The sequence below is a fragment of the Podarcis vaucheri genome, assembly GCF_965113315.1.
Source record: "Podarcis vaucheri genome assembly, chromosome: 8".
NCBI classification, from domain to species: Eukaryota; Metazoa; Chordata; class Lepidosauria; order Squamata; family Lacertidae; genus Podarcis; species Podarcis vaucheri.
The window spans coordinates 72,031,365-72,059,010 of record NC_138766.1 but is presented as its reverse complement, the minus strand read 5'-3'; the positions used below and the strand labels follow the sequence as shown (position 1 = coordinate 72,059,010).

General features: G+C 45.2%; 2 protein-coding genes and 1 long non-coding RNA gene across 7 annotated transcripts in view; 1 reads left to right on the top strand and 2 right to left on the bottom strand.

Annotated features, from left to right (window-relative positions):
* Positions 1 to 268, bottom strand: part of FZD6 (frizzled class receptor 6) — a 28,070-nt gene extending 27,802 nt beyond the window's left edge. The window contains exon 1 of the mRNA XM_082235639.1: positions 130 to 268. The gene's annotated coding sequence lies outside the window, so the exon portion shown is untranslated. The remainder of the gene's footprint in view (positions 1 to 129) is intronic.
* LOC309539636 lies at positions 120 to 19,497 on the top strand. Of its 5 annotated transcripts, none has more exons than XR_014222892.1 (4): positions 120 to 256; positions 589 to 780; positions 8,567 to 8,633; positions 13,696 to 14,635. It is a non-coding gene; the product is annotated as an uncharacterized lncRNA (long non-coding RNA). The 5 variants fall into 5 exon arrangements; XR_014222891.1 differs by lacking the exon at positions 589 to 780 and adding an exon at positions 19,305 to 19,497 and having other exon boundaries at positions 137 to 256; positions 13,696 to 13,811; XR_014222895.1 differs by lacking the exon at positions 589 to 780 and having other exon boundaries at positions 137 to 256; positions 13,696 to 14,594.
* The window catches only part of BAALC (BAALC binder of MAP3K1 and KLF4), a 12,698-nt gene continuing 972 nt past the window's right edge, over positions 15,921 to 27,646 (bottom strand). The window contains exons 2-3 of the mRNA XM_082235999.1: positions 19,729 to 19,901; positions 15,921 to 18,686 (exon numbers count right to left, since the gene is read on the bottom strand). Of these exons, the coding sequence (XP_082092125.1) occupies positions 18,579 to 18,686; positions 19,729 to 19,901 (281 nt within the window). The 3' untranslated portion in view covers positions 15,921 to 18,578. The remainder of the gene's footprint in view (positions 18,687 to 19,728; positions 19,902 to 27,646) is intronic.

Below are 27,646 nucleotides of genomic sequence, written 5' to 3'. Positions count from 1 at the left end.
TACCCCGTCCCGTCGGGTCCCTCAGACGGGAAGAAACCACAGCGGAGGGGGCGGGGGGGCGGGCAGCTGGGCGCCAAGCCACGCCCCCGTCCCTCACCTGAGCCGCTTGGCAGAGAGCCGGCGCCTCACCTGGACTCGCCTCAGGGCGCCAACGGCCGCGCGGGCTCACGGGTCCTTTCGGAGACAGAATGCAGGGCCAGCCGAGACAGGGAGGTGGTGGTGGCGCTAGAAGAATCGCGCGATATTTGAACGGCCGGTGAGAAGGGCGAGGGGGCGGTGCTGGCGCACCTCCTTCAGGCCACCCGGATCCCCTCCTCTCCCCTCCCCGCTCCCGCCTCTCCCCCTCGCTCCTCTACGCCAAGATGGCGGCGCCTCACCGGTGTCTCTTCCCCTTCCCCTCGTGGAGGGAAAAGGGGTGGAAATGACCACGGGAGAGGAGGAATCGCGTTTCTAATGCTCCTCCGCTTTTCTTTTCTTTTTTTAAGGCAGATAAACCTCTGAAAGTAGGAAATTAGCTTAGGGGAAAGGAGGGACTACGAGATCACAAGCTTTTCTTCCTTCTGTGCTATTTCTTTGTTTTTTTTAAAGGTGGGCAAATGATATTCTTCACCTGCATGCCAAAATGCTAGAGTGCAGTTTGCTGTTAACCCGCACACCGACGGTGTCTCTTCATGCTGCATTTTCCAGCTTGGTATTGGGCGAAATGTTGGCTCCCGGTGTCAGCAGACTGGAAAGTGGAAACATCTCAGATGCCTATTTGTCATTGAAATCAAGACGATTGTTCGTTTATTTTTTATGATTAATTATTATTTTGAAGTAAATCTATTGAGAGCGACGTAACTTTTTAACAAAAACTAGAGAGTGTTTCTTTCTAAGGCTAAAGGAAATCTTAGCCGTAGTTCTGGTTTGGATAAATAGGAATGTAGTTCCAAATGTAAATAGGATGCCAGAGAAATTAATTTAAAACATTTTAGATATTAAAATATCTTGAACTTTGGGAACCCACACTGTTAAAACATAATAAAATAGCAATATAATAATAATAATAATAATAATAATAATAATAATAATAATAATTTATTATTTATACCCCGCCCATCTGGCTGGGCCTCCCCAGCCACTCTGGGCGGCTTCCATAAAAACCAAAAATACAATAAAATATCACACGTTAAAAACTTCCCTGAACAGGACTGCCTTAAGATGTCTCCTGAATGTCAGGTAGTTGTTTATCGCTTTGACATCTGCTGGAAGGGCGTTCCACAGGGCGGGCGCCACTACCGAGAAGGCCCTCTGCCTGGTTCCCTGTAGCTTTGCTTCTCGCAATGAGGGAACCGCCAGAAGGCCCTCAGCGCTGGACCTCAGCGTCCGGGCAGAATGATGGGGGTGGAGACGCTCCTTCAGGTATACTGGACCGAGGCCGTTTAGGGCTTTAAAGGTCAGCACCAACACTTTGAATTGTGCTCGGAAACGTACTGGGAGCCAATGCAGGTCTTTCAAGACCGGTGTTATATGGTCTCGGCGGCCGCTCCCAGTCACCAGTCTAGCTGCCGCATTCTGGATTAGTTGTAGTTTCCGAGTCACCTTCAAAGGTAGCCCCACGTAGAGTGCATTGCAGTAGTCCAAGCGGGAGATAACCAGAGCATGCACCACTCTGGCGAGACAGTCCGCAGGCAGATAGGGTCTCAGCCTACGTACCAGATGGAGCTGGTAAACAGCCGCCCTGGACACAGATTTAACCTGTGCCTCCATGGACAGCTGTGAGTCCAAAATGACTCCCAGGCTGCGCACCTGGTCCTTCAGGGGCACAGTTACCCCATTCAGGACCAGGGAATCCTCCACACCTGCCCGCCTCCTGTCCCCCAAAAACAGTACTTCTGTCTTGTCAGGATTCAACCTCAATCTGTTAGCCGCCATCCATCCTCCAACCGCCTCCAGACACTCACACAGGACCTTCACTGCCTTCACTGGTTCTGATTTAAAAGAGAGGTAGAGCTGGGTATCATCCGCATACTGATGAACACCCAGCCCAAACCTCCTGATGATCTCTCCCAGCGGCCGCATGTAGATGTTAAAAAGCATGGGGGAGAGGACAGAACCCTGAGGCACCCCACAAGTGAGAGCCCAGGGGTCTGAACACTCATCCCCCACCACCACTTTCTGAACACGGCCCAGGAGGAAGGAGCGGAACCACTGTATAACAGTGCCCCCAGCTCCCAGCCCCTCAAGACGGTCCAGAAGGATGCTATGGTCGATGGTATCGAACGCCGCTGAGAGATCCAGCAGAACTAGGAAACAGCTCTCACCTTTGTCCCTAGCCCGCCGGAGATCATCAACCAGTGCGACCAAGGCAGTTTCAGTCCCATGATGAGGCCTGAATCCCGACTGGAAGGGATCCAAATGGTCCGCTTCTTCCAGGCGTGCCTGGAGTTGTTCGGCAACCGCTCGCTCAATCACCTTGCCCAGGAATGGAAGATTTGAGACTGGGCGATAGTTGGCCATCGTGGCCGCATCTAAAGATGGTTTTTTAAGAAGCGGTTTAATAACCGCCTCTTTCAGCGGGTCTGGGAAGGCTCCCTCACGGAGGGAAGCATTCACCACCCCACGAAGCCCATCGCCCAGTCCTTCCCGGCTAGCTTTTATAAGCCAGGATGGGCAAGGATCCAGGAGACAGGTGGTTGGTTTCACTCGTCCAAGCAGCCTGTCCACATCCTCGGAGGTAACAGATTGGAATTGATCCCACTCAACTTGACTAGACAGAACTCTAGCACTCTCCCGCCCCGGCCCTGCTCCCACGGTGGAGTCTACTTCTTCCCGAATCTGAGCGATTTTATCTGCAAAAAACTTTGCAAAATCATTGCAGGAGAACATGTGGCCCGTACTGGGCCCTGATGTTGCAGGTGGTTCCGCTAAATTGTGAACCACCTGAAAAAGTCTCCTGCTGCTGTTTTCTGCAGATGCAATAGAGGCGGTGAAGAAATTCTTCTTCGCCGTCGCTATCGCCACTTGGTAGGCTCGACGTTGAGCTCTAACCTGTGTCTGGTCAGATTCGGAATGAGTTATCCGCCACCGGCGCTCTAGCCGTCTCAACGATTGTTTCATTGCCCTCAGATCCGTGGAAAACCACGGGGCTGTCCGGGCTCCATGCAATCGGGGAGGGCGCTTCGGAGCCAAACAGTCAATAGCCCTGGTTAACTCCACATTCCAGCGGGCCACCAGGGAATCAGCTGAAAGGCCATCAACATGGGATAAAGCATCCCCTACCACTCTCTGGAAACCATTTGGATCCATTAAGTGGCGGGGGCGGACCATCCGAATTGGTCCCACCTCCCTGCAGAGGGGATGGGTCGCAGAGAAGTCCAGTTGCACCAGGAAGTGATCTGACCATGGCACTTCTTTCGTTTCGCTTTTACTTAGTGTCAGATCACCAACATCCATAGAGGTAAACACCAGGTCCAAGGCATGTCCACGGCTATGGGTTGGGCCAGACTTATTCAGGGACAGCCCCATGGAGGCCATGCTTTCCACGAAGTCCCGAGCGGCCCCTTGTAAGGTCGTGTCGGCATGGATGTTAAAATCCCCTAGGACGACCAAGCTAGGTGTCTCCAGGAGAACATCCGCCACGACCTGAAGCAGCTCGGGCAGGGAATCCTTGGCGCAGCGGGGAGGTCGGTACACCAAAAGGAATCCTGTACTGCCCCTATTGCCCAACTTCCAGAACATGCACTCAGAAAACTGGGTCTTCCCAATAGGACGCCTGGTGCAAACTAATGACTTCCTAAAAATCACTGCAACCCCCCCTCCCCGCCCACATGACCTGGGTTGCTGTGCGTAAGAGAAACCTGGTGGACAAGCAGCGGCAAGAACAGGCCCATCTGCTTCATCCAACCAAGTCTCTGTTACACATGCCAGGTCAAATCCTCCATCCATGATCAAGTCATGGATGGCAGTGGTCTTCTGAATCATTGACCTGGCATTGCACAGCAGCACCTTCAGGCTATGTGGGTATCCCTTGCTGATTCTAGTATCCGTCCGGACAGGACCAGACCCGGAGGCAGGGATAGTCCTCAGACAACGACTAAACCTGCCTCCTCTGTAATGACATGGTCTGGTCTTAGCGTAACTCCTCCTCCTACCCGTGATCACCGAGATCGGTTGTCCCAGTGCATCCCCCCCTGTGGAACATGCTCCAGCCATTTTGTGGGCTGGGGCCCACTCCCCGGCAGCCCTGACCTCTCCCCCTAAAAACAGAATAACACCTTAAACAAACAAACAAAACCAATAAAACAATACAAACAAAATAATGTAAAAATTACAAAAACATCAAAATAAAAAATAATAATTCCCCAAGCCCAACCAAACATCCATCCCACCCCCACCCCCCACATACAAAAAATCCAGAGAAAATTTTTAAAAACATTTTAAAAACACTCTGTGCCTCTCCGGCAGTAACAACTGTCCTAGTGAGGCCTGTCAGGCCCCGCCCTGGGCCAGGTGGTCAGTAGCAGGGAGGAGCAGGGCCCTCAGGCACTCACTCAGGGGAGTCCTCCTGGGCAGCAGGCCGCAAGCAGCACGCAGTTCTTTATGAGGCCCCAGGCCCCGCCCCAGGCCAGATGGTAAGTGGCAAGAGCAGGGCCCTCAAGCACTCACTCAGGGGAGTCCTCCTGGGCAGCAGGCCGCAAGCAGCACGCAGTTCTTTATGAGGCCCCAGGCCCCGCCCCAGGCCAGATGGTAAGTGGCAAGAGCAGGGCCCTCAAGCACTCACTCAGGGGAGTCCTCCTGGGCAGCAGGCCGCAAGCAGCACACAGTCCTTTATGAGGCCCCAGGCCCCGCCCCAGGCCAGATGGTAAGTGGCAGGAAGGAGCAGGGCCCTCAGCACTCACTCAGGGGAGTCCTCCTGGGCAGCAGGCAGCAGGCAGCAAGCAGCACGCAGTCCTTGTGAGGCCCCAGGCCCCGCCCCAGGCCAGATGGTAAGTGGCAAGAGCAGGGCCCTCAAGCACTCACTCAGGGGAGTCCTCCTGGGCAGCAGGCCGCAAGCAGCACACAGTCCTTTATGAGGCCCCAGGCCCCGCCCCAGGCCAGATGGTAAGTGGCAGGAAGGAGCAGGGCCCTCAGCACTCACTCAGGGGAGTCCTCCTGGGCAGCAGGCAGCAGGCAGCAAGCAGCACGCAGTCCTTGTGAGGCCCCAGGCCCCGCCCCAGGCCAGATGGTAAGTGGCAAGAGCAGGGCCCTCAAGCACTCACTCAGGGGAGTCCTCCTGGGCAGCAAGCAGCACACAGTCCTTATGAGGCCCCAGGCCCCGCCCCAGGCCAGATGGTAAGTGGCAGGAAGGAGCAGGGCCCTCAGCACTCACTCAGGGGAGTCCTCCTGGGCAGCAGGCAGCAAGCAGCACGCAGTCCTTGTGAGGCCCCAGGCCCCGCCCCAGGCCAGATGGTAAGTGGCAAGAGCAGGGCCCTCAAGCACTCACTCAGGGGAGTCCTCCTGGGCAGCAAGCAGCACACAGTCCTTATGAGGCCCCAGGCCCCGCCCCAGGCCAGATGGTAAGTGGCAAGAGCAGGGCCCTCAAGCACTCACTCAGGGGAGTCCTCCTGGGCAGCAGGCCGCAAGCAGCACACAGTCCTTATGAGGCCCCAGGACCCGCCCCAGGCCAGATGGTAAGTGGCAAGAGCAGGGCCCTCAAGCACTCACTCAGGGGAGTCCTCCTGGGCAGCAAGCAGCACACAGTCCTTATGAGGCCCCAGGCCCCGCCCCAGGCCAGATGGTAAGTGGCAGGAAGGAGCAGGGCCCTCAGCACTCACTCAGGGGAGTCCTCCTGGGCAGCAGGCCGCAAGCAGCACGCAGTCCTTGTGAGGCCCCAGGCCCCGCCCCAGGCCAGATGGTAAGTGGCAGGAAGGAGCAGGGCCCTCAGCACTCACTCAGGGGAGTCCTCCTGGGCAGCAGGCAGCAAGCAGCAAGCAGCACGCAGTCCTTGTGAGGCCCCAGGCCCCGCCCCAGGCCAGATGGTAAGTGGCAAGAGCAGGGCCCTCAAGCACTCACTCAGGGGAGTCCTCCTGGGCAGCAGGCAGCAAGCAGCACACAGTCCTTATGAGGCCCCAGGACCCGCCCCAGGCCAGATGGTAAGTGGCAGGAAGGAGCAGGGCCCTCAGCACTCACTCAGGGGAGTCCTCCTGGGCAGCAGGCCGCAAGCAGCACGCAGTCCTTGTGAGGCCCCAGGCCCCGCCCCAGGCCAGATGGTAAGTGGCAGGAAGGAGCAGGGCCCTCAGCACTCACTCAGGGGAGTCCTCCTGGGCAGCAAGCAGCAAGCAGCACGCAGTCCTTGTGAGGCCCCAGGCCCCGCCCCAGGCCAGATGGTAAGTGGCAAGAGCAGGGCCCTCAAGCACTCACTCAGGGGAGTCCTCCTGGGCAGCAGGCAGCAAGCAGCACACAGTCCTTATGAGGCCCCAGGACCCGCCCCAGGCCAGATGGTAAGTGGCAGGAAGGAGCAGGGCCCTCAGCACTCACTCAGGGGAGTCCTCCTGGGCAGCAGGCCGCAAGCAGCACGCAGTCCTTGTGAGGCCCCAGGCCCCGCCCCAGGCCAGATGGTAAGTGGCAGGAAGGAGCAGGGCCCTCAGCACTCACTCAGGGGAGTCCTCCTGGGCAGCAGGCAGCAAGCAGCAAGCAGCACGCAGTCCTTGTGAGGCCCCAGGCCCCGCCCCAGGCCAGATGGTAAGTGGCAAGAGCAGGGCCCTCAAGCACTCACTCAGGGGAGTCCTCCTGGGCAGCAGGCAGCAAGCAGCACACAGTCCTTATGAGGCCCCAGGACCCGCCCCAGGCCAGATGGTAAGTGGCAAGAGCAGGGCCCTCAAGCACTCACTCAGGGGAGTCCTCCTGGGCAGCAAGCAGCACACAGTCCTTATGAGGCCCCAGGCCCCGCCCCAGGCCAGATGGTAAGTGGCAGGAAGGAGCAGGGCCCTCAGCACTCACTCAGGGGAGTCCTCCTGGGCAGCAGGCCGCAAGCAGCACGCAGTCCTTTATGAGGCCCCAGGCCCCGCCCCAGGCCAGATGGTAAGTGGCAAGAGCAGGGCCCTCAAGCACTCACTCAGGGGAGTCCTCCTGGGCAGCAGGCAGCAAGCCGCACGCAGTTCTTTATGAGGCCCCAGGCCCCGCCCCAGGCCAGATGGTAAGTGGCAGGAAGGAGCAGGGCCCTCAGCACTCACTCAGGGGAGTCCTCCTGGGCAGCAGGCCGCAAGCAGCACACAGTCCTTATGAGGCCCCAGGCCCCGCCCCAGGCCAGATGGTAAGTGGCAAGAGCAGGGCCCTCAAGCACTCACTCAGGGGAGTCCTCCTGGGCAGCAAGCAGCACACAGTCCTTATGAGGCCCCAGGCCCCGCCCCAGGCCAGATGGTAAGTGGCAGGAAGGAGCAGGGCCCTCAGCACTCACTCAGGGGAGTCCTCCTGGGCAGCAGGCCGCAAGCAGCACGCAGTCCTTTATGAGGCCCCAGGCCCCGCCCCAGGCCAGATGGTAAGTGGCAGGAAGGAGCAGGGCCCTCAGCACTCACTCAGGGGAGTCCTCCTGGGCAGCAGGCCGCAAGCAGCACGCAGTCCTTTATGAGGCCCCAGGCCCCGCCCCAGGCCAGATGGTAAGTGGCAGGAAGGAGCAGGGCCCTCAGCACTCACTCAGGGGAGTCCTCCTGGGCAGCAGGCCGCAAGCAGCACGCAGTCCTTGTGAGGCCCCAGGCCAGATGGTAAGTGGCAAGAGCAGGGCCCTCAAGCACTCACTCAGGGGAGTCCTCCTGGGCAGCAGGCAGCAAGCAGCACGCAGTCCTTTATGAGGCCCCAGGCCCCGCCCCAGGCCAGATGGTAAGTGGCAGGAAGGAGCAGGGCCCTCAGCACTCACTCAGGGGAGTCCTCCTGGGCAGCAGCCCCCTTCCTCAATTTAAGGACAAGTAAACATGAACTGTTCAGCCTTGTGTTTTGTGGCCTAGGGGTAAATCCATTTTAATTCAGTGGGGTTTACCGGTACTTCTGAGTAAATGTACAAAGGATCAAGCCTTGTGGGTTTCCCCTGCCCTCCTCTCCGCTTCTGTTCTGCTCTGTTCTTGCAGCGCCTCCTAGGCCCTGCACCCAGTGTGGTGGAACCAGTCATGCCGCCCTAAATCCACCTCTGGCTGTCCTCATTCATCCCTTTCCGCCAAAGATGTCTCATTGCTTCATCTTTTTGCCTTAAAAATTTGCCCTGAGAGGATGAGAAAGACAGAATAGCCTGGAGAGCTGCCCACTCTCCATGTAAAATGCTGGTTTTGATCATGGCTTGGAACTTCAGTATCTGAATGATCACTTCTTTCCCCATGCACCAGCACAGTCATCTGAAATTCTTCTCTTAATGCTTCTGCAACGTAAGATACGATGAGTGTGATGTCCATCCCAAATAGGCCTACCCAACACCTACCTTAACATTATTTTAGAACCAGGCAAAACCCTTATGTGCCCAGATGGTTTAAATTATATTGTGAGTCTAACATTATTTTAGCCCAGTTTTTGTTTGTTACCTTTCATTATAATTGTGATTATTGTATCATTTGCCACCTAGGGGATCTTTGACACAAAGGTGGGTTAAAAATACCCAAAACCAGAACAAAGAAGCCCTCTCCCAAAAGGTCAGTGGCATGCTAAACTCTCCTTTCATTGTTGCGATAATTATCACCACAAAACTGAAATGTGAGGCTCCTGTGTTGCTCAACCAGTTCTGCCACAGACTTGTTGTGTAGCCTTGGGCAAGTCACACAACTGCCATTCTGTGCCTTTATGAAATGTGAATGATAATAATTTTATTTAATACCCTTACAAACCTTCATTAGCATCAGTATAGTGCTTTGAGATCTGGAAAGAGGCACTCCAACATATAATTACAAACTGGAAGGTGATGGCGCTGAGACAAGATTATTCAGTGCCAGAGCCTTACCAAGGTCAATTTGGGACTCATAGGGCTTGGCCTTGTATAGATAGGGCTGATGCACACAAGTAAGATGATGGTTGTAACATTTATAGACAAGATAATTTATAGAACTGCAGAATCACAATAAATATAATATTTTTCTCCTGCCCTGTTTGCCAGCAACCAAACCATGTTTTAACTACTACAGTAGTGCAAGTCCTTACTTTGCACTACTAGGTAGCTAAAACCATTTTTAAAGATTTGACTGTTTAGATAACAAAATGTAGGGATGAGAAAATGAAGACCTAATAGAGTAGCATTATCTGTTGTTTTGATGGCTTTTATTTTGATTGCAACTTAGAAATAGTGGCATTTCTTACAATAGTTGTTAATGGCTGGAGTTGAGCAAGAAATAGGTCACCAATCTTTTTGAACTTGTGGGCACATTTGGAGATTTTAAAAACTGTTGTGAAATGGCTGCCATGGCCATGGCTAGTCACAAAATGGCTGTCATTTTGTAAACATTGATAATCTCAAGGCATAGCCAGGATCTGAGCCCCAGAACACAAAATCACTCATCTGAACCCAGTTTTCTGTCCAACAGGACACTCCTAAGACAATTAATTTGCTCTTATTACCTATAAATGAGCTCATTTCCCCCAATTCCCTCTCTTTTTCAGAATTATTCTGCACACTCTTTCACACATGGACATCCTTTCATTCACAAACACAGTGAAGCCTCAAGTCTACTTTATTGGGTATCTACATCTGCAGTAGGGTGCAACTGGGTACAACTACATACCTTGTTATGCCTATTGCAAAAAAAAAAAAAAAACCAACCACAAAGTCTTGTCTCCTTTTTCCTTATGGCAGATCCTTTTTAAAACACAAAACAAAAAACTTATAATTTAATTTAATCCCAATGTTATTTTAATCAATTTATCATTTAGGCGTTGCTTTTAATTTCTCTAGATTCAATAGAAAAACTTTAAAGAACCAGTAGGTGGCACTAATAAATCTGCTGAATGTCAACTGCAAAGCTGAACAGACACTCAGTTTTTGTGTTTTGACACTCAATTTTTCTGTCACATTTAACCTGCAGCCCAATAACCACTTACCTGTGAGTAAGTGCCATTAAACTCAATGGGACCTATTTACTTTCCCCGTAGTATTATCTCTCCAGTTTTTCTTTTCTTTTCTTTTCTCCAGCAGCCAGGCAGTATTTTGTAGACCCTGAATATGTTAGTCCTCACTGAGTTGTTTTTGAGAATTTTTTCCCCTTTAGGTTTTTCCGCTGGCGTTTTAGTACTTCTGCAAACCACAAGTTTTTCCCAAATATGCCAATACCTTCCTATTGTGTGTGTGTGGTGCTGTTTTGGTTACACAAGGAATGGCACTGGGGGGGGGGAATAATTTTTTGTATATTGTGAATCTTAAATTAAAACAAAAAATCAAAAAGAAAATTGAGGGGTGTGTAGTGTAGTATAGTATAGTATGGTATGGTATAGTATAGTATATATAGAGTTTGCTCACAGCTAAAATCTACACTAGTTGCATGCAAAGCAAACAAATGAAACCAAACAACCTGAGGATAAAGAAAAGTAATGCTTTTACTGCAGTATATTGTAGACTCTGGTACTGACAAAGCTTTGCAGTTCTGTTTTGTAGCTGGGGAAGTACTAAAAACACACACCAAAATCAGGATTTCTGAAACAGAACAATCAATACAACATTGCTTTGGGAGATAGCCAACACAGATGATGACAGAAATGATCAATATTTTGTCTTTTCAACACAAATAGCAATAAAACCCTCCAGCTGTTTCTTAAGCTCCTGAGGATCTGAACAAATTACAGAAGAGGCTTCTTTTAGGTAAAGGTAAAGCTCTCAAGAGCCACTTTCAGTGCAATTCCGAGTCATTTTGCATGTCACATTTGTGGTAGCTTTACTCACATGCAATATGCCATTTTGAAAAACTGTTGCCATATAATGAAACTTAGGAAAACTATCTTTAAAATGATACAGAACAAGTTAACAATCTATGAAAAATAAAAATGAGTGTGTAGGTAGACATTTTCATGGAATTGCCTGAGTGTTTACACTTGCTAGAATGGTTATCCCCTAAACATTTTACAAACCAAGTTCCCAAATTATATTCTGTCCTTACTTTGCAACCCATCTGCTACTTACAGACTTACTTAGTAAATTGTTCTGTTTTAACGCCCACTTGGAGCAACCTGATACTTCAAGCTCCTATGGCAAACTGGTAGAGATGATTGGATTCACATTACCAAAGCTTCAGTTTTTGCATGTAATGTTCGGTTTCAAGATTTGGTGTCGTTGGTCCATTAAATGCCAGTATAAAGAGATGGCCAAAATGTGAGCATTTTAATAGGCTCCTTACTATCAAAGATTCATGCAGAAGAATTGTAGGGTGAGGAGTTCATGCTATCTGCTCCCAAAGCAGCCACTGACAATGATCCTTATCTGCCTTTCCGTGAAATACCATACGTAAAAACTTTGATATGAGGAAAGTTGAAGAGAAGAAGCCCAAATCAGGAATCTCTTACCATCAGCTCCCAAAGAGATCACCAGTGGCTGACAGAAGTCTACTGTTTTATTATTTTGTCTTTTGTAACTTAATCTTTAATGCCTTATCAGGAAGGTGGTATATAAATGCAGTAAAGAAAACAAATAATATGTAAATAAATAATCTGATAGAAAATATATCCCACACAGGTCTGGTCTATAACATGCCGCTGGAAACATATGATCTGAGGCACATCTGACTACAAAATGCTGCTTCTGACAATATATGTGTGTATCTGGATCAAGATCTTTGTCATATTATTTAATATTTCTGTTTTCATGCTAAGCTTTAAACAGTAGCCATGACCATAGTCCTCAGATAATTTACTTTCTGTGGCCCCTGTAAGTGCCTCTGCTGGATTTACATATAAGCTAAACAAGCTATAGCTTAGGGCCCCACTCTACATTTCCAAAATATAAGATAAAAAAACAAATAAAATAAAACCTACATACAGCAACACTGTTTTGTGTTGTGTAGGCTCCTATTTGTTATGTGCAAATGGCTTTATATACCTATTAGGTCTATAAATTACCAGAGCATATATTCAACACAAAAAACAGCAACCATTTGTCATTGACAAAGGACAGCTGGACATATAAAGGACCCCATTACCTGCAGGAGCTTAGGGCCTCTTCAAACCTAAATCCGGCCCTGCTCCTCCTAACTCTGAGTTCCCATTGTGCCAGCAAACACAGCCAGGGGCTGCACATTTGCCAAGATGATGTCTAGTTCTGCCCAAGCCTTCCCTGAGAGCATCAAATCCTAAAATCAATTTTGGAGCAAACACAGAGGAAGTACAATAAGAACTATATCTGCAAAACATGAAATCTTAGCTGTGGCTCATGGGGGGCATCAGAGAATTGAATAAAATCCTTAAACCTTGCTTGAGAAGCTGTTTACTTAATGAGCATAATAAATAATGAATGTGCATTGAGAAACTGCTGGAAGCAGATCGCTTCAAAATCTGGAAACACCACAGGAAACTGGTCCTGTGTGTTTTTTAGAAATAGTTTGCCCATCTATTCCCCCTCCCAACACAACAGAAAAGACTATTAATTTATTTGATATGATTTTTCTGACATTTTGGGTATGTTTTTTTCTAAAAAGCACTGGTGAGGTGATGAAACAAGAAACAGAAAATCCATTCTCATTAGATTTGCCACAACAGGAGCTTCACGGTTGGGCATCCTCCACAGTGTTCTAGCAATTAAAACCTGTATTTCAACCGGGCAGTTCAAAGGTGTTAATTATGCTAAAAGAATGCTTGAATAATTATTTTATTAGGTTGATTTAAAACACTTTAGCTGCATATTAAAATCCCTTCAACTTCCAATAATCCTGGGAAGCTGTAACATTTTCCAGATTTAAATCTCTGAAAAATCACAGCTGTGGCATCACTAGCCACCAAGGGATATGCCTGCAGTACGTTTCAGTGTGGTTCCTGGATCAAGTGATTGACTTGATCCATTCCCAATCCCCAGGATATAGGTAGCCTTTGGCAGCAACCCTGTAACTAGATGTTTCCACTGCCCTGTACAGCAGAGACCAAATGGAAGCAATTCAACATGAAATTTTGTGCCTATTTTTGGCCAAATTTGCTGTCACACCTGATTTTTAAAAACAAAGAACTTGAAAGATGTGCATTTGCATTCAATATAGCAAAAAAATAAATAAATCCATAGTTCTGCAGGCTCTTAGAACATATTTTAAAGGTGATTATCCTCCTCCAGTTTTGAACCCTGACTTAGCATTACCATAAGTAAGGCAAAGGCTATGTGCTCCACAACTGTTGGTTCTTTTTTCACTGATGTTTCTGGAAACCATAAATTATTGGATTTTGGGAAGAAAATTAGAATGGCCCTTAAAGAACTACACAAGCTCCATAACCTTGCTCACTCCCATTTTAGCCAAAGTAAGTCTGTAGCCCTTTAAAAACAGTAGCTCAGCGGGCCACTAAAAATGATAAAGGGACCAAGCCCTCTCTGGCCATCTGTGATTCAAGCAATAATGGAGACATCTGAGTCCTGGTAGACCTGCTCCCTTCCTTGCAGATCTTTTCGCACTTGGCATGGGAGGGTGGAATCCTAACTGGCTCAAAAAGAAGAAGAAGCTGAGGCTGGTGAACAGACTCTTGGGCCGAGGGGTTTTTGTTGTTGCAGTTATTGATATTATTTTTTTGCATTTTTATTTTTAGGTCCTTGGTGCCATCTTCCAGGTCTAGGTGTCACAAGCCACAACTGCTACAATTCTCTGGGCACATGAAAAGACAATGTAGCAGTTTAAGCATGAGTTGTAGATATATTCAAAGAGGTGAGAAGTAATATCTGACACTGCAGATTCCTAGGTTGCCTCTTGTGGCCATTGTAGCCAAGTGACCATTAATATTACTGCACCAATGTAGTAGCAGGCAAGTATCCAACTGTCATTTTGCTTTGTTTACTATTACATTTGATACAATCTGCCCTTGGGGCAACTATTTAGACCCCATTGGGCATCGCTGTGTATGAAAACACACGCAACAAGGGAGATCTGTGTATTGAGGAAAGCTTTCATGTGCATAGTGGATGCACACACGCACCTGGATCACACAACCACATTGCATTGCTCACCAAGGCCCTGCTGATGGGTGGATGTGTCCTTTGATGCAGCTGGCATTGCACACCCCCACCCAGCCCCACCAGCTGTTATGCACAATTAAGAGCTGGATCAAGGCCAGAAGCAATTAACAAGTTCTCCTGCTGAAACTTCACTTGTGACTCTGACCTATCAGAACACAACACAACACTCCCTTCTTGGCCAAGAGATGAAAGAAAAGAATTAGGAACATTCTTTCGCTTTGGAGCAGAATAAAATAAAACCTGGGAACTTTGGGAATAGCTTTTGGGGGAGGAGATGTTTATTTCTTCCTGCTGAACTTTACTCTGCCCATAATTATAAAGAGCACTTAAAGGCCAAGGATTTGCAACCCCAGGTGGAAAATGTCCATTTTGAAATGAACAGTTGGGTAAGTACATATGGTTCCCAATGCATTCTGAGGAAACTAGAAATAGCACCACTTTCATTTTGATTACCCCAAATGTTTACAGTGGTACCTCAGGTTACATATGCTTCAGGTTACATACGCTTCAGGTTACAGACTCCGCTAACCCAGAAATAGTACCTCGGGTTAAGAACTTTGCTTCAGGGTGAGAACAGAAATCATGCTCCGGCATTAGCTACCCATTAGCTAAAGTGGTGCTTCAGGTTAAGAACGGACCTCCGGAACGAATTAAGTACTTAACCCGAGGTACCATTGTATATGTAATATAGTCCACCTGCCAAAGTGAATTTTATTTGTAGCAGGATGTGATCCATGTTTTCTTTTGACCATGTAGGAAATATTATATGTAATTTTGTTTCCTAAATATGTTAGGTGGGATGCTGAATCCCTAAGAATATATAAAAATGGAAATGTTTAATGCTTCTTCATTAAAAACTGCTCTGGACTGATGTTTATAAAGAAACATAAAGAGGCCTTTGAAACATGCAAGGAACCATATTTACTTGTGCATCTGCCCATTTTGTTTTCCAGAAAAAGCAGCTACCATAACTTGCACGTGGGGTGTTTGGCATTGAACTTGTAGCCCTTCTGTTCTTGATCGAATTCCATCAGCATCAGCCAGCATGAACAATGGTCAGGGATAATGGGAATTGTAGTCCAATGACATCTGGAGGGCTACAGGTTCATCACCCCTGGTGTATGATTTTGTCAGCAGAGCAGCTGTTACAGCACAGCATCATTATAGTGATATATAGAGGGGATTTCACACTAAACCTAGTCCAGTTTAATCAGCATTCAACCGGGATATGCTCATATAATTACAAATTCTCTACCATAACCTCCCCTTCAGTTTGGCTGTTCTCGCAAGGCATGTTTTGTTTTAAAAGCCCACGTGCTCCTGTGCGGTTCACTGCAGACTGAGACTTCATTGTGTTTCCTTTTCTCACCAATTATTTTATTTTGGCACTTTTGAAAACCTCCACTTTGCAGTATTAATCCTTTTCAACAACAAACAAGTCAGTTGCTTCGTCAGGTCTCTGGGCATTGAATCAAAATAGGAAAAGACAGTCTGTCAAGTGTGTTCTGTGCATCGGTGATTAGAAGCTAGCCACAGAAACACTTTCAAGCTATGGAGAAGAAATTAATTATCAAAGGCTGCATATATACATAAAGGAACTATTATATGCTCATTGCAACTACATTGCAGTAGATTTGTGCACTATGGGTTGTGGACATGTTCCCCTTGGGGGGTAGATTTCTGTCTTTCTCTAACTTTAAGATTGCAGTCTAAAGTAAGAAATGGGGAAGTTGGTGGGAGCGGTGATCACAGAGATATGGGACAAGGAGAGGCTATGAATATTTCCCTCTTATTCAACCTGCAAAGTTAACTTTTTATTTTATTATAAATATGACTAGTGTGTCTGAGATTAGACAGGCACCCTCCTTGCTGAGCTTCAGGTACATGACAAGGGCTTTCTTATTTCAACAGGCATTTTAAAAATGGTGTTGGGTTTATTATGATTTTTTAATTGTTATTCTATGCATGGTTTATTTTTATTTTTTGTAATTTTACTTGCACTGCTTAGAAATATTAATCAGTATATAATAAATACAATAAAAAACACACATTCTAAATTGGCAGATATGACATAATCCATAGAATCATGTGTTCTAGGGCTTACTTCCAAGTAAGCATGGAGAGTATTGCAGCTGCCAACTTTGAGCATAAGCACTCTTGAAACATCCTTACTGCAGCCTAATTATATATGTTGCACACAGTTGTAATTTGAATTTATCACTCTGAGAGTAGACAGGTCTTAAGTAAAGTCTACAGCAGGCATAGGCAAATTCAGCCCTCCAGATGTTTTGGGACTACAACTCCCATCATCCCTAGCTAACAGGACCAGTGGTCAGGGATGATGGGAGTTGTGGTCCCAAAACATCTGGAGAGCCAAGTTTGCCTATGCCTGCTCTACAGGGTTCTATGATTCAATGGTTATCTTAACTTAATAAGCAATCCTCCAACAGTTATTAAGCCTAGAAACTGAATATAGATTTCAAACACTGAATTTTCATCTCAAGCAATTTCTTTAAGAAGCCAAACAATTTACAAACATTTTTATTAGTTACATTTTTTTATTTGTCTCAATGGCCTGTTCATCTGTGATTGAAGTGCCTTTTCTATAGATTTGACACCAAACACTAACTTTTCATATAAATTTTATTAATTTATAGGCCAGAAGAACTTTTTAAAAAATGAAGTTGTGTCCTTCAGATTACGATTTGAATAATTTTGCTCTCCTTCAAAACAAATCTGTTTGTTTAAAATTTAGAGACTTCAGTAGCAAATGTATACACAAATTCCTTTTGAAAATATAAGTGATAAAGGAGACACAAGATCAATCGCCTTTTTTCAATGAGTTGTGGGAGATCCCAATTCTGAGTGATGGGATATTTCACCCTCTTGCAGGCATATCGTTGCCACACAGTGCAAAGCTGCTATATGACACAGAAGCAGGCAAAGTTAGAGTACCGCAGTTCTTACATGTATTTCAGCTACATTAAACCTATCTATGCCGTCACAAACCTTGGCCATCAGTTACATCGTAAGTCTCATATGGTATAGCAAATCAGACCATTATTATATGGCTCACCCAGCATGCCACTGAGATAAACAACAGAACCTGCAAATCTGTACATAGCCATTGTAGTGAACATCTTTAGGATCAGGATGGAAATCATTTGATGTGCGAACTGAACTGAAGTGCCAACCACAGAAAGGCTGCATGAAAGCTCAACTTTCATATAATAATAAATTATTTATACCCCGCCCATCTGGTTGGGTTTCCCTAGCCATTCTGGGCAGCTTCCAACAGAATATTAAAATCCAATAGTCTATTAAACATTAAAAGTTTCCCTAAACAGGGCTGCCTTCAGATGTCTTCTAAAAGTCTGGTAGTTGTTTTTCTCTTTCACATCTGGTGGGAGGGCATTCCACAGGGCGGGTGCCACTACCAAGAAGGCCCTCTGCCTGGTTCCCTTGCAACTTGGCTTCTCGCAGCGAGGGAACTACCAGAAGGCCCTCAGCACTGGACCTCAGTGTCCAGGCAGAACAATGGGGGTGGAGACACTCCTTCAGGTATACTGGGCCGAGGCCATTTAGGGCTTTAAAGGTCAGCACCAACACTTTGAATTGTGCTCGGAAACGTACTGGGAGTCAGTGTAGGTCTTTCAAGACCAGTGTTATGTGGACTCGGCAGCCGCTCCCAGTCACCAGTCTAGCTGCCGCATTCTGGATTAGTTGTAGTTTCCAGGTCACCTTCAAAGGTAGCCCCACATAGAGTGCATTGCAGTAGTCCAAGCGAGAGATAACCAGAGCATGCACCATTCTGGCAAGACAGTCTGCGGGCAGGTAGGGTCTCAGCCTGCGTACCAGATGGAGCTGATAAACAGCTGCCCTGGACACAGAATTGACCTGCGCCTCCATGGACAGCTGTGAGTCCAGAATAACTCCCAGGCTGCGCACCGGGTCCTTCAGGGGCACAGTTACCCCATTCAGGACCAGGAAGTCCTCCACACCTGCCCGCCTCCTGTCCTCCAAAGACAGTACTTCTGTCTTGTCAGGATTCAACCTCAATCTGTTAGCCGCCATCCATCCTCCAACCGCCTCCAGACACTCACACATGTACCTAAAAACACGATGTGTTAGATGCAATTTGTGAGGGATTGAGTGTTCCTGAAATCTTTTGGTATACATTCTTATGTGAAATTAATTACTTAAATGGCAATGTATATAATCCAAACACATTATGTTCTAATTGCTGGCCCAGCCTCACCAGTATGGCAATATAGAACAAAAAGCGTCCATTGCTGGCAGCAGTTTAGAGCAAGGATAGCGGTTTTTCCAAAGGCACTCAGCAGCAGATGTCCACTACATTCAGCATGAAAAATAAAACATCTTGAGATCTTCACATTAAGTTATCAGTTAAAGTGCAGCAAAATATTGCAGAATTCAGTCATCTTCTCCTTTGGCTCTTTTAATTGACACAGTTCTTTGTAATTCTTCTGTTACTAATTTGTCTTATTGTTTTGGTGGCATTAATAGCAACTTCTTTTGTGACGTTTTTCTTGTTGTCCCATTTAGCCTGTTTAGAAAGAGTGTACAGTAAATTAGTTTAATGCAAGATGCTTAGAAGGTGTTTCATAGAAGTAAATTTCCTAAACAAGGAGAAAAGACAAGAGTAAAATAAAAATTATCAAAATATTCCAATCAAAACAACAAGCAAAACTTAGCAATACCGCTATCCTGAAATCACAAACAGATCTTGTAGTAATTGCCAGTCAAATTGTTGATACAGTGGCATTTTTACTCAGCAAATAGGAAGTAAAGTAATTGGAAAGTTATCACAAAGAACGCCCTCCCTACCACTCACAAGTGATCTCTGTTTAACTGGTGTTATTTAACTTGTTTATAATGGATCTGAAGTCAGGGATGAGGAGGAACGTGGACTAGTTTGTAGATGACACCAAGTTGTGTTCAGGATAATAAAGACCCACATGAACCAAAACATTGTCCCCAAATGGACAAAAAATGACTAGTGAAGTTCAAAGGAAGTATAAATGTAAAGCGGGGTGGGAAACCTCCAGCTCCTGGGCTAATCTTGAGACTGTATCATCCTCCAATACTTTGCTACCACAAAGTAGGGCCTAACATGAGATCTAGACCATGTTCAATTGGATTAATCACCAGTTTTTCTTCACAGACACTCTGGTTGGATTTCATGGATGCTTGGCAGGCTCAGAGATGCGACGGGAACATCCAGTGGGCAATAGGATAAATGTTGCTTAAATGTTTACTTAAGCAGCTCATGACTGGCCTTCAAAATGACAGTAAAGCAGTATTAATATATTCAGTTGATTCTTCTTTATGTCCTTAATCAAAACAGGTTCAACACATGCCATTATTCCCAATAGTTATTGCTTTGTCATGAGCCTTGCAATATGAGAAATGTCTTCATTGTGACTTTAAAAAAGAGACACTAGTTTAGAAGGTACGACTTAAGTATAAAGGACACAGGCTTAATAGCACTGTGACAGGCCTTTAGCTGAGGAGAAACAGGATTAGCCCAGCTTCAAGAGGATACCAGTGTGTACAAGGAGTCACTCGGAATGTAGTTCTGCACCTACCTCTGTGGTTCTAAAGCCATTTTGTTGTTTGTGTGCTGAAGTTCCCGTGGGGTGAACTGTCAGTTTTGTACATTGTGTACCACAGTGAGCTCTCTTTTCAGTACCACCTATTCCACTTGCAGCTGAGGACTTTCCGGTACAAGTCTGAGTTGATTTGCTGTCCTCCAGAATTCCTAAGAACACACAAAATCACATTTTGTTAAGTCGAAACATTTACTGGTGTTTTACACATTTTTCAAGTTAAAGTGATATTTGCAAAACTAGTCAGTTTCACAGAATTGTTTGTGAACAGTTTGTATATGCCCAATTACCAAAAGATGGTTTTTACATTTGTACATTCCTATCCCCCTCCAACAAATTAGAAACTGAACAGAAGTTAGGAGCACAAGATCCTGAATTATTATTCAGAGAGACATAAGCAAAGCAGACATGTCTTTGAAAACAAAAATAGAACACTGATTTTTCTTCTTCTCCTGCTCTATTCCTTTTTAAATATAAATAGTAATCTGTTGAATACCATGGATAATAGTTTATGTCCTGTTTGACTTCCTGCTTTTGTGCAGCCATACTGCTGTGGAAAAATACGTTGTATGGCTCAGAACATCCCATACTGCCTCTCTTCTATTTCTGTGAACTTTTGCTATAAAATCGTTCTCGCCATCCTGAGGGCAGAAATTCTGTGTAGTTACATAATTTCCTCCCCCTGCTTTTTTATCGGGTGAAACAGCTGTGGGCACTGGGGAATTGGCAGGGGGGAAAGGGCCAGTTTTCCTCCCCGTCTGTTTGCTCTAGCTCTTCACCCAGCTGTTTTTTTCTCTCCAAAAGATAAAACATACCAGGACCCTTCAATCATCATATAGCATTTCTCAGTGAAACAACATGACTGTGTGCAACCTGTCAAAGAAAGCAAGCAGAGCCATCTGAAAGTTTCTGTTGGTAAGCCTTGATGGTTTGGGTAAAGAAGGGGTTGCCAACATGGCCTCTGTGGGCACCATGGTGCCACTGAAGTCCTATGGGGGATGCACTGGCAAATCAGACTCCTCCCCTCACCCCTATGGGTCACCTGCCCACCTCTCATCTAAAGTAATTGTGATGTCAGATTGACAGGTCAGTGGCCTCGCTCACGTCTCACCCAAGTTGGCCCGAAGGGTTTGGGAGAGAGAAAGATTTGGCCATCTGGGCCAAGAAGGTTTTCCACTCCTAATCAAGCCAATATTTGATGTGTCTTCCAGCTCTATGATTCTGTGTCAGGGATGCTGTGGCAGCATATGTCCTGCATCAGCAAGAGGCTGATGGCCAGTTTGCTTCCCTGAGCTCCTTGGGGAGGAAAGGCAGAAGAGTGTAAATTCAATCAATCAATCAATCAATCGATAAATACCACCTACAGAACATTTTGCACACGTCTCAATGTTCTCTGGCCAAGTACCAAGCCTTATGATTACCGATGCTACCACTGATACGAAATATATGTGAACTTTGGGGCCAGCTGCTTCAGTTATATGTGTCTATCTGCCACATAATGAACCTTTCACATGCTCTTATCAGTTAATCATAGCTTTTGCTTCAATCCCCACATACAAAACCAAACAAAGCTGTCAATAAAAGGAAATACGTATAACCACTGGGGTTTTTGTTTGCACGATTCTTGGTTACATATATGCTTCACGAAAAATTGAAGGCATTGTTACTTTGTGTCAGGTGACTGAGAGCAGCTGCAAAAGCAGACAGGAGATAACAGCACAATTGGCTCAATATATTCAGCCAACCTCTTTATGCGACTCCCTCTGAAACAAGAAAATTTTTCGGTTTTCTGCCCAAAGCAGAGCGCTAGTTAACTCTATGCTGTAAACTAGGGAATGGTAAGGAACACTTCTTGGTATTTGGAAGTGATACTGTGTTTCATAATCAATGAAGTCTTAACTCACATGAGACCAGGCATTGCATCAATATTTCTCTTTTGTACACATACTGTATCCAGAGTGAACTCCAATTAGATTCGACATGCAGCCTAAATATTTTACATGTATCCACTTAAACATTGATACCCTGACGGAACATATCAAATTTGTCAGTAGTTGTCAGTGGGAGTAAGTGCACAGCACAGACATACCCAAGTCCTCCATAAAACGGAATATTAAAAGGCTGTCTCAAGTTAATTTCAGCATCACCATTCTTCCATGTGCTATAGTACATTTATATAAATATAAATAGCATTTGTAAGGGTGCACATTGCCACCTACATGCAAATATATATATAAATATAAATAGCATTTGTAAGGGTGCACATTGCCACCTACATGCAAATAACTAGAGCAAGAAGACTGCACGGGAAGTCTGTGATCCTTTTTGGAGACCTCCTAAAAAATGTTTATGACGAAAGACTCTTTATCAAAGCAGATCCTTGCTTGTCCTCTGTATATCTGCAATGCAGGGAAAGGAAAACAAAAAATTCAGTCTGGTTCAGTCCCATTTCTGGTGCTAAAAGTCAACGCAAGATTACAGGATGCTCCTCCCACACAGGAGCATCTAGAGGGCTAATGAAGTATTGTTTAAGCGTCAAATCATATGAATGAAGCAATATTCAAGCTTTATGGAAGAATGCACTCCAAGAAACTGCAGGGGAAAGAACAAAAAAGGAGGAAAGTACCAAAAATAACATGTAAAAATTATGTATGCATTCATATTTATCTGTTCAAGAACAAATAGTCTTGAAGTAACAGCACGTTCCTTTCATGCTTTTTGATCATCTGTGCAAGAGGTTTGAGGCTTCACACAAGTGAGTTGCACAGATGCTGCTTAGAACTGCATGCAAGTGAATAATGCTGCATAGGGTCAGCCATTCGCCTGCATGAGATTGCCATACAGACTAGTCCGTGCTACACCACTGTTGCCATGCTAAAATAAAGCCGTGGTGGGTAGGCTGTGTGGCAACATGGAGACGGGAGGCAAAATGCATAGCTGGGATGCATAGTGCATGCTTATGTTATTTTTAATTTGATTTATATATCACCTTATGCCAGTTTCATGGGAGAGAGAAATTGGGTTTGTCATTAAAGGGTGGCTCCTTCCATTTGCCAGGACTCACCTTCCTGCCCTCAAAGCTTTCATGAGGGAGCTGGTGATGGAAGAAATGTGTGTGTGGGTGTTTGGAGGGGGGGGTCCCATATATTTTGAGTCTAGGTATAAAAGTTGTGGGCGGAGAGTTGCCCGGTACAAGTGGCGCCACTTGGGGACTACTGTAGAATAGAGTAACACGCTTGTGGCATCCACATAAACTATATTATATTTTACTCTCAGTAAGCATCAAACACATATTTGGTAACTGGTGGTCATAGATTTGGAGAAAGAAATTGTGCAAAAACATAGACTGCCGTCAGTCTAGATATTATGTCCATGCTCAGTCCATGGTTGTCCCCTGCCTACCTGCAATGCAGGGAAGAGGGGGGGGGGAATTCTAGCAGTTTCATTTATGGTGTTATCTAGTCCAAAGCAAGAACACAGAATGCTCTAGTGCAGATAGTCCTTGCACATGTGGCCTAGAGGGCTAGGCCAAGTGAATTAGTATTAAGACAAGTGTCAAATGATGTGACCTAGTAATGGTGGGATGCTGTCAGTTTTGGGCAGATGTTAAGCTAACAGCATGACAAACTTCTGGATAAACACTCCAGTACTGTGGTAGCACAGCAAGCAAATTGTACAGCCTTGAAGGGGACACACACGTCACTTAAAAATAGAAGATGAGCAAGTAAATATTTCCCAAAATGGAGCATGCATAAATGTCATTGCCTATTTACAATATAATGGGCATAATGCAAAATACATCTGTGACTCTTTAAACCCATATTTCCCCACACAGCACTTGGAACAGCATTAGAAGTACTAAAGGTAAAGGGACCCCTGACCATTAGGTCCAGTTGCGGATGACTCTGGGGTTGTGGCGCTCATCTCGCTTTACTGGCCAAGGGAGCCAGCATTTGTCCCATAGCTGTCAACTTTCAGATTTGAAAATAAGGGTCCAGCAGCCTCTAAAATAAGGGATCAGCAGCCTCACCTGTCCCGGGGACAGTCTACGGGATATCTAACAATCCAGGATAGCAGCGGGAAAGGGCGATGGAATAAGGGAATTTCCCCCCAAAAAGGGAAGGTTGACAGCTATGGTTTGTCTGCAGAAAGCTTCCAGGTCTTGTGGCCAGCATGACTAAGCTGCTTCTAAGCCGAACCAGAGCAGCACACGAAAACACTGTTTACCTTCCTGCCAGAGTGGTACCACCAGAGCAGTACCACTTTGACGTGTTTTCGAACTGCTACGTTGGCAGGAGCAGGGACCGAGCAACGGGAGGAGCTATAATACATAACCATAACAAAAGGTTGTTTCAACACAGAAAAATATATATACCCTTAAAACAGAAGAGTGTTTTTTTGTAGGGGGGTGGGAATGGATCCTATACAACTAAGCAACTCCCTCTAAAAAGGTTGTGATTATAGAGATTGCAGATCTCTGGCCTATGGAAAACTAATCCAACTGTCAATAATACTTCTGATAATGCAAAACCTTTCAGTTCAATAGTTTTGCTTTGATTGCTTTTCTAGATGAAGCTAATGAAGCAACTAGAGTGACAAGACTGCTTTTAAAACAGCAATACGTAATTTTTCTAGTTTTAATAGTCTGTGAAAGGAGGATTTCATGCTACATTTTCTCTCTCAATGGAAGCTTTTAGGAACAACTTGAACTACTGCTAAATTGTCCCCCCTCCATTTTTTTGAGACCATTCACAAAAGTATAGCACCGTTGTTGGTCTTTTAAAGGCTTTGCCTTTTCATACCACCCACCCCAGATGACTGATATCGCTACACCGGTTTTTGGATATTTCTTCTTCACCAATTGTTTGGTACAGGTAAAAAGTTCCACAGCGGGTTTAAGTGTGTTGCTTACTACTGAGTACATTAAATTCTGTTATGATCTTAATGCAAAGGTCTTACAGTTTCTGTATTTCAAACTTCTGTTTATAGCCATTATTGCTCTTTTCAGTTTACTGTAGAAAAAATCACCCTCTGCTGCAGTTTGAAAATTAAGATAAAAAGGGAATATGAGGAGGAAAAAAATGAACAGAAGAAAAAATAATGAGTGGAGAATTATAATATTGGATAAGATTTAGGTGTTTGGCTTTATACCGGTAATATTTTTTTTTTATTGTCACATTTTGTGTGAATTGCTTTTTTATGTACACTGCTTAGAAATACAAGTAATTAAGCAGTATATAAATGTCTAAGAAAAATAAATAAATGTTTATGTCCCTTTGATTTCAGCTGAATGGTTAAACTTAAACACAATAAGACTTGCAAGCAGTTAACTTCTGCTAAATCTTAACCATTGCTTACTCAAAGACAATAACAAATACAACCAAACTCAAATATATTAAAAATGTATAGGTGGTGCATACACAGGCTACAAAAATCAGAAGGCAAAAACTGAGAAAACAAAATTTGAGGTTGTAATCGATGCTAGTCCTGCTCAGTGCTAGTCCTACACAGAGTAGACCCACTGGAGATTATAGATATGACTAACTGTGGTTCATTAATTTCAGTGGGCTGCTCTGAGTAGGACTAGCATTGCTTATAACCCATGGATTCATTCTAGGTTAAAAAAGGTTTAGGTTAAAGAAGAGTTCTGTTAATGTCAAACTACATGTTACACATGACTGAAATGTAGGTGGGGCTGGACTTGCTTGCAGCAGCAATATGATTTCAGTTGAAGAAATGGCAAAAGGGGAAGCTCTGCAGCTATAAGCAAACTGACTGTTCCCTACACCTGCATTTCAAAAAATAAAAGTAAACCCATAGGAAGATCCAAAGACTGATGTCCTAGGTAATTGTAGCTTAGTCCTAGTTAGCAACAGCAAATGATATTTTCTCAGTTTATGGAGGAATGTAATAGCATTTGGGTTTTACACTCCCCCTTCCCCTCCGCCACCATGCCAAAATTAAGCAGAATGTGACCATAAGTGCATGTTATTTCAAAGAGTCAATTCACAAAACTCTTTTGAGGGCTTTCCCCCATTTTAAATCTGCATGGTAAGCAATTCCACCAGGACGTTCATGATGGATTGTGCATAAAAATCCACATAATCTATTACGGGCACACCTCTAAACTGGTCATATGGCTGACCAGCTATCATGTACACATTCACAGTGATTTGACTGGGGTGGGAAAAATCAACTACTTTAAAACACATGTATACATCCCTAAGATAGGCAGAGAGCTTGCTGCTAGGTTGCTCTGAAACCAACAAGGCATACTTCCAAAGACAAATATTATAGCTTACATAGCAAAATCTATGTTAATTAATAAATAACAGTAATATCCCCTGGATACCTAGCCCATTTCACTAAATACTATGTAATGAAATGATGAGGAATTCAACAGGGCTTTGATGCACACATCCCAGTCTCTAATGCAACTCTGCCAACCTTACTCTTGCTCTCTTATTAATCATATATTTATTTTTTAAAAATATGCCCCACCCTTAATCAAATATATTAGCCTGGGTAACAACAACTTCATAAAGCAATATATCAGTGCAATAAAACAAAACATTCTTTAAAACTACAGCAAACCATCTCACAGCAGCATCTCAGTGGCAATTCTCCAAAGCCAATGTAAAAAAGAAGACATCTTAGGGCTCATCCACACTTCTGTTTCACCAGCTGCTCCCCCCCCCCCCCCCCGAGAAACCCATAATTTAGCACTGAGTTGGAACAAATAGCAATCACGTTTTCCATGGATTACCGTTTGTTCCAATTTAGAGCTACTGAGTGTGTTTTCCAGGGGGAAACAGTGGGGCAAAAGCATAGCTGCTCGGACTCGTGCTTTCGGAACAAGTGGCAAGCCTCTCAGATCCGTGCTTTCAAAACATGGGACAAAAGGGGGGGGGCAAGCCCCTAGATGTCCAGCCCCCTTAAATACCCAAATGTTTTCATGATTCGGACAGCCATCTATCTCTTTTGAACTGTATTAAAAATGTTGCCTGGTGTTAGCTGACAGGAAACGAGTGGTGCTGTTTTCAGTGAACAACATTTGAACTCTTAATACTGCAAACCTCTTATCTGCAGCATTAGTTCTGAAAGCAGAGCAAATCTTCTATTCCCCACTTGTGAGGCTCTCACTGGTTATGGTCAAGAAGAGTTCTACCTACCCTGCAGAGATGCTAAGGCATTCCTGCTGATGCTTTTAGTAATGGCACAATGCCATAACTGGTGCAGAAGTCCTACCGTCTGCATTGTGCCGAGTGTGTTCTAATTACAGTATTTCATGTTCTTCTACGTTGCTAAGTTGATATGGTGCTGCTGGCTAAGCATTAGGACTGTCTTGTATCCTTGTAAGCACAAGCACAGCAGCATCCATCTTAAATGGACACAGACCAAAGATGCTATGTTTGCAACTGAAAATGTGCAACATGTAATTGAAATATATTACATTCAGTCATGAGTCCAACACTATGAACTGCTAGCTTGACTAAAGCACAACCCTAAATCCGAATATTCATAGATCAGACAGGTTGCTCCGACAGCCTGATCATCCAAATATGTGAAGCCCTGTTCACAACAAGCCTGACAATCCTTGTGCCACTTACTACATGGCACAAACTGGCAAAGCACAGGATCTATAGAACTGAGGCTACAATCCATCTTCATTGCGCACTGGTACCAGGTTTCTTTTCAGCAGCAACTCCCTTTTGCTGACTATTGAAGAGCCTTTCCTTACAACAGCAACAAACGGTCCCTCCCTGATCTTTCTGTAGTGTCACACCAGCAGCATCCTATATAATACGGACAAGGTCTTGGACCAAAAAAACAAAACAAATAAAACAAAACAAAAAACGCATCACGATACTGGCATAAGGTTAAGTTACACGGAGAT